The sequence below is a fragment of the Hemiscyllium ocellatum genome, chromosome 2, assembly GCF_020745735.1.
Source record: "Hemiscyllium ocellatum isolate sHemOce1 chromosome 2, sHemOce1.pat.X.cur, whole genome shotgun sequence".
NCBI classification, from domain to species: domain Eukaryota; kingdom Metazoa; phylum Chordata; class Chondrichthyes; order Orectolobiformes; family Hemiscylliidae; genus Hemiscyllium; species Hemiscyllium ocellatum.
The window spans coordinates 124,573,746-124,584,600 of record NC_083402.1 but is presented as its reverse complement, the minus strand read 5'-3'; the positions used below and the strand labels follow the sequence as shown (position 1 = coordinate 124,584,600).

The window sequence follows — 10,855 nt, the reverse complement described above, 5'->3', positions numbered from 1 at the left end:
GAGAAACGTAAACGGGCGCAAGTTTTATTCTAGCAGAGTGACAGAAGTCAGGGCTTTGGATGACTTTTAAGTGACGGGAAAACTCCTTTTATTTATCCCAAACAAGATTGTTGCTACTATTAAAGACGGTGGCAATCATTAAGGGTCAATATACACACACACACGCACCACACAATGGCCAATCGTCGCTGGTTGCCACTGTTTTGCTCCCAAATAGTTACAAGCTTCGCTTCCGGCACCGCGTCACAGTGACGCGTGTTTATTGTGACGTCAAAGGGTTCCCCCGCCCAATCCGCGCCCTCCACCCGCCCCGCTACTTTGAAACTTGGTTATTTTTGTTGCTGCGCTGCCATGACAACGGCGGCCAGGGCGGGCCCTTGGAGATTTCATAAGGCAGGGCGGTGCAGGCTGGCCCTGACAGTCAGTCTGCTCCCTCGCTCCATGCTCCGGGGATTGCAGCGTGCGGAGCAGCTGCAAGAGCAGCTCCAGAAACAGCAACAATAACAGAAAGAGCAGCCGAAACACCAGCAACAATACCGCCGTCCCCTGGAGCGAATGTACAGACTTTCTCCCTGCAAAAACCAAACAAAAACTCCTCACTGCAAGTCCAGTCCCCAGCTAACTGCCTCTCCTGCTGCTCCCGATATACTCTCGGGCTATATATAGGGCCAGCCGGTTCCAGGAGTAATACATCGCACTTCATGCTCCGGCCGTCCTCAGTGCAGGTGCTTCCTGTACGCAGGTTTTGTAATTGGTCAACTCATTATTAATGAGGTAGGTTTCTCACTAGGAATTTGGGGGAAAAAAAGTGTCCCGGCGCTGTATTTGAGAAGACGCTCTGATGCCGGGATGCAATAAGGAAATCTGACGAGTGGGACGAATCCAGCTAATCTGATTGTTGTGCTTGGTTATCTGCAGGCGGCCGCAGAGTGAGTTTGACATGGCTTTAACCGGGACTGTCCTCCCTTCCATCAACACGTTCACCACCGGCTCGAACGAGAAAGGCGTGGACAGACCCCTAGGGCAACACACCGCGTGCAATGTAAGTACCGAGAGTTTTAAAAAATCCTCTTGACTGGAATACCTTATACTTCACTCCCATACTTCACTCACTTTTAATTTTCAATCAAACTTTATTGGAATAATGTGATAGGATTTCAGTTCTTTCCACTTCGTGTATAAATAATTGCTTACAAAATTTGAGTATTATGGAAGAATATGTATTATTGTAGTTTAACTATGCATAGAACGTGTATGCTGCACTCCCGAATATTTGTGTTATACAGTGATTTAATAACTTTTTAAAATTGCTGTGAACATTTCGCTTGACGATTCGCTAATGTTCTCTGATTTTAACGACTCGTTATTAATGCATGCAAACTTCTATTTGAGCATAGAACCAGCCGATGAGACTAAAACTGACTTTTTTGCAGAGATGGAGAGAAGAAATGACAAATTTTAGAAGATCCGCTGAACAGGAAGGTCAGAATATGGGATTTAGGCGGGAGGACGAGGAGCTGAGCGAACTCTTAGACTTAGATTTTATCTTGTCCAACACCATGAACTCGGAAACGACCATCAGTACGGCCAATAACTTTAACTGTCCCATTCTCAACACGCCAGAGAGTGGCGCAGACCTGTACCAGAGAGAGCCTACGGCCAGCTACAACATCACAGATATTGGCGAGGGCCCACCGACTGGCGGCAGTTTTGTGGCTGAATTGTTGAGGCCGGATTTGGATCCCGGTTACTGCCATCTCAGCAGCCTGCAGGGCAGGTTTGTAGTAAGGACAGCGACAGAGACGGGCGATTACAGCCAGCAGGCCAGGGGCAACAAGCACGGTCCGGCGATGGACGCGCCTTTGGCACATCCGCAGAGCCACCTTCCGCAGGGCTGCCGGAAGATCAAGCAGGAAGCGCCGGGAGGGAGCACCACATCCTGCTCGGCAAGAACACTGGATGGGCGGGCGAGTGGCGTCCAGGTGCCAGGGAGCGGCCACCGTGCGGTGTGCAGAGGCAGGGCAGGCCAGCACACCTACCCGGGCAGGGTGAACTCGCCGCTGGCTTCAGAGGACATGCTGGGCCGGCAGTGCCGCTCCTCATCTCAGATGCTGACTCACCAAAGAGCGCCAGGCCTCCCCATGCAGCAGGGCTATCCTCCTCCAGGCAGCTTCCCCCACTTCCAGGACCAGCCAGCTGTCCAGTACCAAGGTCAGTCTTATCTTATTTTTGAAGATCCATTAAACTTTCACCACTCGGTTCAAGGAGCGTTGCTGACTCCACCCCCTGTTCACCTTTATTAGAGCTGCTGCCCTCGGGGTTCACCCAGGAAGAGAAGCCAAGGAGAGGTCGCCGGTCGTGGCCCAGGAAACGGGTAGCGACTCACACGTGTGACTATGCGGGCTGTGGGAAAACTTACACCAAGAGCTCGCACCTCAAGGCACACCTTCGGACGCACACAGGTATCCACCCCCTTCCTCGCTTGTTTGCTGTGTTGTACTGTAGTCTCAACAGAATCCTGTTATGAGATAAGATTGTCAAGGGATCTAGATTAGATTGTTGCCTATATTTGCAAATAACTGGCAGCTTGCAGCACCCCCATCCCCTCCTTTGTCATCTGGAAATCCCTGCCCCATGTGAAATGCAGTTGAAATTGCCGATGTTTCATTGCATTAGGAACCGTCTTTCGGTTTCAGCAGTGGAGTTAAAACGTGGATTGTCCCACCCCCGGTTTGTTCGGGGAGTACTGCATGAACAAACGCGTGCCCTTTGTACCCTGCTCAATGTTTCTGGTGCTAAAGAGTTCTGAGGAAGGGTCACCAGATCCGGAAACGTTAACTTTAATTTCTCTGCATAGATGCTGCCAGACCTGCTGAGCTTTTCCAGCAACTTCTGTTTATAGTACTAATGAATCTGTCCCTGGGAGAAAAAAAAGTCCACTATTTCCCATTGCAGGCGGTTGGTGAGTGACCCAGTTTTCCTTCTCAGTCGGAGACTGCCTGTTAACCCCAAAATGTCCACTTTTTAAAAGAAAACAAACTGTCTCCCAGCCCGCATCTTCTGTGCAGAAAATTTGACTTCGCCTTAAGTTATGAGGTGCTCAATATTGGTGTGTGTGTGTGGGGGGGGGGGGGGGAACCTATGTGAGATTTCATCCCAAATTTAAATATCTTGCCCTGCATTGGTGAGACCACCCCTCCGCCACTGTGTGATTTAGTTTTCTTACTTAAGGCAGGGGCTTAGATTTACTTTAAAAACAGGCTGATTCCTGGACCGAAGGGATTGATCTATCAGGAGAGTTGAGACCCAGGATTGTATTGGTCTTTAGAATAATTAGAGATGGTCTGTTGAATCGTATTCGGAGGGGTATTGACAAATGGAATACTGAGGGGATGTTTCTCTCATGGGGGCAGATTTGGAGCTAGAGTTAAGCAAAACCCTAAAGAACTGTGGATATTGTAAATCAGAAACCAAAACAGAAGTTTCTTGAAAAACTCAGCAGGTCTGGCAGCATCTGTGCAGAGAAATCGAAATTAACTTTTTGGGCCTGGTGATCTTTCTGTGGAAGGGTCACCGGACCCGAAACGTTAGCATGGAACAAGAGCTAGAGTTTGCAAATAAAGGATCTCCCACTGCGAGATAAAGAAGAATGTCTGCTCTCAGAAGAACATCAGTTCTCATCCCCCGGGTAAGTAGAAGCTAGGTCACCGAATACATTCCTAGCCGGGTTAGGCAGACAATGGAGTCGAGGGCTTCATGGGCAGGTGTAGGCAAGATTGTAGAGTTAAGATCAGTCAGATCGCTCAAGATGTGAAGTCTGCACGTTCTCCCCATGTCTGTGTGGGTTTTCACTGGTGCTCCGGTTTCCTCCCACAGTCTAACCATGTGCTAGTTGGATTGGCCATGATAAAGTACCCATAGTGTTCAGGGATGTGTAGGTTAGGTGCAATAGCCATGGGAATTGCCTGGTTACAGGGATAGGGTAATGGGATGGGTCTGGGTGGGATGCTCTTCAGAGGGGAGGTTGTTGGGCCGAATGGACTGATTCCACACTGTAGGTATTGAGCACGGTGGTTAGCACTGCTGCCTCACAGCGCTAGAGACCCAGGTTCCATTCCCACCTTGGGTGACTGTGTGGAGTTTGCGCAGTCCAGTTTCCTCCCACAATCTAAAGATGTGCACGTCAGGTGAATTGGCCATGCTAAAATGTCCATAGTGTTAGGTGCATTAATCAGGGGTAAATATAGGGTAGGGGAATGGGTCTGGGTGGGTTACTCTTCAAAGGTTAGATGTCGACTCATTGGACCGAATGGACTGTTTCCACACTGTAGACATTCTATCTTATTAATTTGTGAAACAGGCTCCAGAGGCGAATTGGCCTGAACCTGTTGTTATGTCTTATGATCTTAAGTTCCAAAGCCATTCTTGTACTTGCATTCCTGATGCACCAGATGGACTTGTAAATAAACACAGAAATAGGTGGAAAATCTCAGCAGGCCTGGCAGCATCTGTGGAGAGAAATCAATTTCGGGTCCAGTGAGCCGCCTTCAGGCCTGCCCAACAGACGGTTGGACTCCAGTTCTGAGAAGTTTCACTGGACCCGAAACGTTAACTCTGAATTCTCACCACAGATGCTGCCAGGCCTGGTGATCTTTTCCTCCAATTTCTCTTTTTGTTTCTGACTTAGACCATCCGCAGCTCTTTCCGTTTGCGTGAGCGTGTGAATGTTGGACAATTCTTTAGGTGTCCATGCGAGCTGTCTATTGGAAATATCTCTGAGGTAGCCGAAGAAACTGTAGCCTCCATTGCGTTATGGTGTTGGGGTGTCTGCCTCCCTCCCTCTCCCCACACCTCACTCTCTCTACACCTTCTCGCTCCAACTAGACAGTTTCTGATTCTGTTCGCAGAGCTGGGAATTTGTGTTGCAGACATTTTGTCCCTTGTCTAGGTGACATCCTCAGTGCTTGGGAACCTCCTGGGAAGACAGGAGACGAAACGTCTGCAACACAAACTCCCAGCTCAGCGAACAGAACCACAACAACGAGCACCCGAGCTACAAATCTTTCCACAAACTTTAGACAGTTTCTGACCCGGTGGGGCTGGCTTGTCTGTTTACAGGTGAGAAGCCCTATCACTGCGACTGGGAAGGTTGTGGCTGGAAATTTGCTCGCTCCGACGAGTTGACTCGACACTACAGAAAGCACACGGGACATCGTCCCTTCCAGTGTCACAAATGTGACCGAGCATTTTCCAGATCTGACCACTTGGCTCTGCACATGAAGAGACACCTGTAGCTCAACGAGAAACTGCTCCAAGTCTTCAGCCTGTAAATAGAAAGATTTACTGCCTTATATACAGTGCCCGGGGTCAGATGGAGGACACTGGCGAAACCCCAGCATGTCTATCAGTGAATGACACTCTGAAAGTGAAATCTCTTCGCTGGATTAAAAGTCTCGCCCTCTTAATAGACCGGGTGCGGTCTGCGATCAAACACCCACAGAAAAGATCGGAGTTTTGAAAATTAGAATGGAAACCAGTTCCCTGCCGTTCCAAGTGACATTGCAGCCGCCACAAACTCGGGAGAGGATCTCACTTTCAGTGCAACGATTTTTATTTTTTTTTCCTTTTTCAAAGGGGGATTTCAGGTACATAAATGCTGTTTGAAACAAAAAAAAATCCAAAAGAAAATAAGCCATGATGTGATGGTGCTTGGTGACTTTCTATCAGAGGTACAAAAACTGAAAGGAAAACTATGCAACAAACCCTGCCACTGGATAAGGAAATTTACCAATAACGTCAGGTTCAAGGTATTGCCAAAGATCAGGTAACGGTTTCTAGTTCATGTCGCTAAATATCATTCTGTGGTCTTTGTGCAATAACTGTTAGTCATTGTATTCAATACTTCAAAGCAGAACAAATTACATTTCTATATTATACTCCACATAATATTTTTATCTAATTTACATTTTATGTGACATTTTTTGTACATTTGTAAATAAGGAGTAACATTTTCTGCAATTTGGATTTTGCATATAGTGTTTTTGGAAAAAGAAAAAGTAATAAAACTGAAAATGTCTATATCTTGACTCATGGTTGAATCTGCATTATTTTGTTTTCAATTCGATTTACAGCATCTGTATGGAGGTGTGAGGGAGAAAGCCACTGCTACTAACTATTATTTAAAAAGTGTGGCTTTTGGAATTGGAAGTTTGGAATTATTCTGTGCAGAGGAGTCAATAATTAATGTTTCATTTATATATGCCACATTGCCCTTACCTGACTGAGATTGTGAACTGTTGCACACAAACTTGCTTGTTCTGGGAAAGTAGACCAAACAGAGCTCAGAACTCACAATGCCGATCATAAAACATAAGAAATGGAAAACATTCACTTTGGTATGCTTGAGTGTTAAGTTGATTCGCAAGTTTGTGTAAGCCTATTTGCAACATGGCAAAAATTACTCCATAGTGATGCCAAAGTGAGAACTGTAGTCCATATTAAATCCATGACATAGTGAGCGAAATAAATGCTGGTAATAAACACATTATTTGTTGCTTCTGGATTAGTGGTGCTGGAAGAGCACAGCAGTTCAGGCAGCATCCGAGGAGCAGTAAAATTGACGTTTCGGGCAAAGACCCTTCATCAGGAATACATCATTTTACCTACATCATTTGTTGCTAGCTAGGGTCAATTGTCTATCACTCAATCGTCAGGACTAATCATCCTGAGAGATGTCAATCACTTTAAAATGAATAAATATATAGATCTCTGCTATGTTGTAGGTTAATATATGACAGAATGACCTCAAAAACAGTAAATATTTCATCAATGTAGGCTTTAGGGTGGACTTTAGAGTTGCGAGTGTGGTGCTGGAAAAGCACAGGAAGGGTCAGACAGCATCTGAGGAGCAGGAGAATCGACGTTTTGGGCAAAAGGTCTTCATCAGGAAAGGCTTCCTGATTTCCTGATGAAGGGCTTTTGCCCAAAATGTCGATTCATCTACCCCTTAGATGCTGTCTGACCTGCTGTGCTTTTCCAGCACTGCACTCTAGACTCTAATCTCCAGAATCTGCAGTCCTCACTATCAACTTTAGGGTAGACTTTGCTGTAATGATTTGTCAAATCACTTTAATGCTTTCTTCTATTGCTGGTAACATACTGACTACATCACGAATAAACTTGCATTTCTGGAGCACCTTTCACAGCCTTAGTGTCCCAAAGCACTTTAAAGTTAATTAAATATAATTTTTGAAGGATAGTCACTGTTGTAATGCAGGATTGGCAGCCAATTTGTGCTGTACAATTCCCACAAACAGCAAAGTGCTATTAACTAGATAATCTGTTTAGTCATCTTAGTTCAGGGAAAATATCTGATACACACCAGGTAGATCTTCCCTGATCCTTTTAATATCTGTAAAAAAAAATGTAGCCAGGATGAGTGAATGGGGACAACATGGCAGATGGTATCTAACATGGAAGAATGTGAAGTTATCTGCTTAGGAAGGAAAACTGTTAAAGCAGAATTCTAGATGAATAGCAGGTTGAGGGAATTTGATAACCAGAGGGATCTTGTTATAATTCACAGAAAAGCTTTGTTCAGGTACATCAATGTTTTAAGGGAACAAATGTAATGTTAGCATTTGTTACAAAGAAATTGGAATGCCAGAGAAAATATATTTTGCCTTATTTTATAGAACTGGAAATTCTCAACGCGTCTGAGAATATCTGTGGAGAGAGAAATAGTTAACATTTTAGTGCACTTTCTCTCCTCATGCGGTCAGGCCTGGTGGGCATTTCCATCATATTTCATTTCCATTTCAGACTTTGAGCATTTTCTTATGTACAAATGGATGGATTCTTGATGTGACCATGCCTGGATGACTGGGTGAAACTTGGATCTTGTTATCTAAGGAAGGATAAACCTGCCTTAGTGGACAACAACGAGTTACTGAACTGATTCCTGCATGAGAGAATTGTGTTATGAAGAAAAATTGAGTAGACCAAGTGTACATTCGCTTGACTTTGGAAGAATGAATGATCTTAATTCCTAATTCCTATGGGGTTTGACAAGACAAATGTGTGGAGGATGTTTTCTTTACTATGGTGTCTACTATTAAATTAGTGATTGGTCATTTAGAATTGAGATGAGTAGTAGTTTCATCATTCAAAAGATCGAGTGCGTGGATGTTTCTACCTTGGATCTGTGGGCAGTCAATTGTCCAGTATTTTCAAGACTGATTTCAAAAGATGTTTGGATGCTAAATGATTCAAGGGTTAAGGAAATGTGGAGAGAAGGTAAAGGCGAAGGTAAAGATCAACTATGATTGTACAGAATGAGGAGCTCAAAGGGTTCAATGGCTTTTATTACTGAAGTTTTTACTTTCTTCAAAATAACATACATAGAATCTTTGATACACACCCAGAAATGCACATTGAAAAACTTGCACAAATAAGTTTCTAATAGCCACAGATAAATGTAAGTTCTGCTTCATGACTGGAATGGTTCCTCATTGTGGAACTGCTAATGTGAACTTCAAAATTTTGAAGCTATATAAAGATACTCTTGATACCAATGAGTCATGAAACTGGGATGAGTATTCAGCCCAGTGACTTCATGCAACATTAAGGAAAATAATTGGCATTTCTGAAATTATTTTTTTCTGTAAAGCTTAAAGGTTACAACAGACAAATTGACAAATGAAATTTGCCCAATTTGTTGATCATTTTCTCTCAGGCAGCATTTGTTAAAAGAGAAAAGCACTTAATGTTTCAAGCCAATAAACTTGACAGTTCCCATCAGAGAAATCAACCTGAAAGGTAGCCCTGCTTCTTTCCCCCACAGTGGCTTCCTGATGTGCTGAGTATTTCTCGCATTCAGATATTATTTCATATTTCTGATATCTGTGTTTTTTTGATTTCTGAGGTTTACTGGGTCACATACATTTCCAAGTCTGCTTTTTGTAGAAGATTTAGTTTAGAACTTAAATTTTCATCTGGAGTACTTGGAGAACAGGGTTTTGCATGTCTATTGCCAGTAGGTACTTATGACAGAGCAAATGCGATCAAGAGTCAAGCAAATAGAAATTTATACTCATTACATGACAGCACCATACTCTACCAGTGTGGCATTTGCTTTTTTTATAATAGATTTCCTGTGGCCACCACTATGTAGAAGTACGTCTTAATGTTATGGATGCATACCTATTAGGAACAGAATAAAACTGCTAACCACATCGCCATCGTTATGGAGTAAATTTGTTCTGGGATCATAGAATCCCTACAGTGTGGAAATAGACCATTTGGCCCAACAAGTCTATACCGATCCTCTGAAGAGTTTCCCACCCAGACTAATTTCCCTACCCTATCACTCTACATTTACCCTGAATGATGCGACTAACCTGCACATCCCTGAATACTATCAGCAATTTAACATAGCCAGTTCAACTAATCTGCACACCGTTAGACTGTAAGCAAACCAGAACAGCCAGAGGAAACTCTCACAGGCACGGGGGGAATGTGCAAATTTCACGTAGACAGTCACCCAAGGCTGGAATTGAACCTTGGTCCCTGGCACTGTGAGGCAGCAGTCTAACCCCTGAACCAATGTGCCAATCATTAAGAGCCCTGTAAGTGTAAAGAACATTTAGGGGACAACATTGATGTTTTAATTGGAATGGTCAATAAATCTCAACTTACACCACTCTTCAAAGTAGTACTTAGACCAAGTATTTAAACTTCGAAATTTTCATAAATATCTGACTTGAACTATTGGGAGTGTACATCAAGTGAGTATTGAAGAAAAACAGATTTGAGAATAAAAACTGAATGTGCTGGAAAAGCTCAGCAAATCTTGAACCAGCTGCAAAAAGAGAAAAATGGTTGAATATGACTTCTTCAGAAATGGTGATTAAAGTGGACTTTAAATTATAGGTAACTAAGTTTGTTGTACTTTTAGTGTCTTTGACACTGATTTTTGCACAGTAAAATCCTTTTGATAAAACTGATTAGTGACCCTATTGGTAAAATGTAAGGAATATGGAGCATGTAAAGATGTCAGAAAACAGATAACTTTAGTTCAAATAAGAAGTAACTATTTGTCCACATGCTGAACAATAAGATCAATGCAGTTTTGAATATCAATGAAACTTGTATGTTCTGACACTAGTTTCTCACACAGAAAAAGACTAAGATAGCTTGGACATCAGTACTGACCATTTTTTCAATCCTATATATTTTAAAAATAGAATTATTAGCCAAATTGTGGCAACTTTTTGTAAACGTTGTGGGTGAAGTTAAATACATGTTTGGAACAGATGAATTGGTCTAGAAAGGCAGGCAGAAGTTAGTAGTTGAGTCAGTCGGAACAGGAATAGCATACGGTGGAGTTAATTGACTGGTTTTGCAAGTTTCCAGTTCCTGTGAAGTCAAGTGGATGCCACATCTGATTCTAGAGACTGGAATTTATAGTGATTCAGACTGCTTTGCTTTTGGTAATCATTGGTAAATGCAGCACCAAACTTGTTGAATGTTCTGGTAACTTGTATGCTGCTGAGAACGTTAATCAGTTCTATAATAATTTTATGTTTATTGGACAGTGCAAATAAACTCATTTTTCTGCTTTACAGTACAAGTATTCTAGCCATAATTTGTTCACTAATCTCCACCCAAAATCCAGCAAGCAAGTACATAGATGGGTAATGGAATTTTATTCTTTGTTTCAGTGCAACTGGAATCCAAAGGGTTGGCAGCCATACTGCAATAGTATCGACCTCTGTTAGGTCACAACAAGAGTAAGTGCATTCAGTTCTGATTGTTGCATTTCAGGAAGGATATATAGATCTCATGGAGTGTATTA

The 10,855-nt window shown here is 43.1% G+C and overlaps 1 protein-coding gene across 1 annotated transcript; it reads left to right on the top strand.

Moving 5' to 3' along the window:
• The first annotated feature begins 422 nt into the window (after window positions 1–422).
• LOC132828958 (Krueppel-like factor 4) lies at window positions 423–5,984 on the top strand. The gene is made up of 5 exons (XM_060846187.1): window positions 423–774; window positions 919–1,042; window positions 1,434–2,211; window positions 2,304–2,462; window positions 5,119–5,984. The coding sequence occupies exons 1-5, from the start codon at window positions 770–772 to the stop codon at window positions 5,292–5,294; spliced, it is 1,242 nt and encodes a 413-aa protein (XP_060702170.1). The 5' UTR covers window positions 423–769; the 3' UTR covers window positions 5,295–5,984.
• The last annotated feature ends 4,871 nt before the right edge of the window (window positions 5,985–10,855 follow it).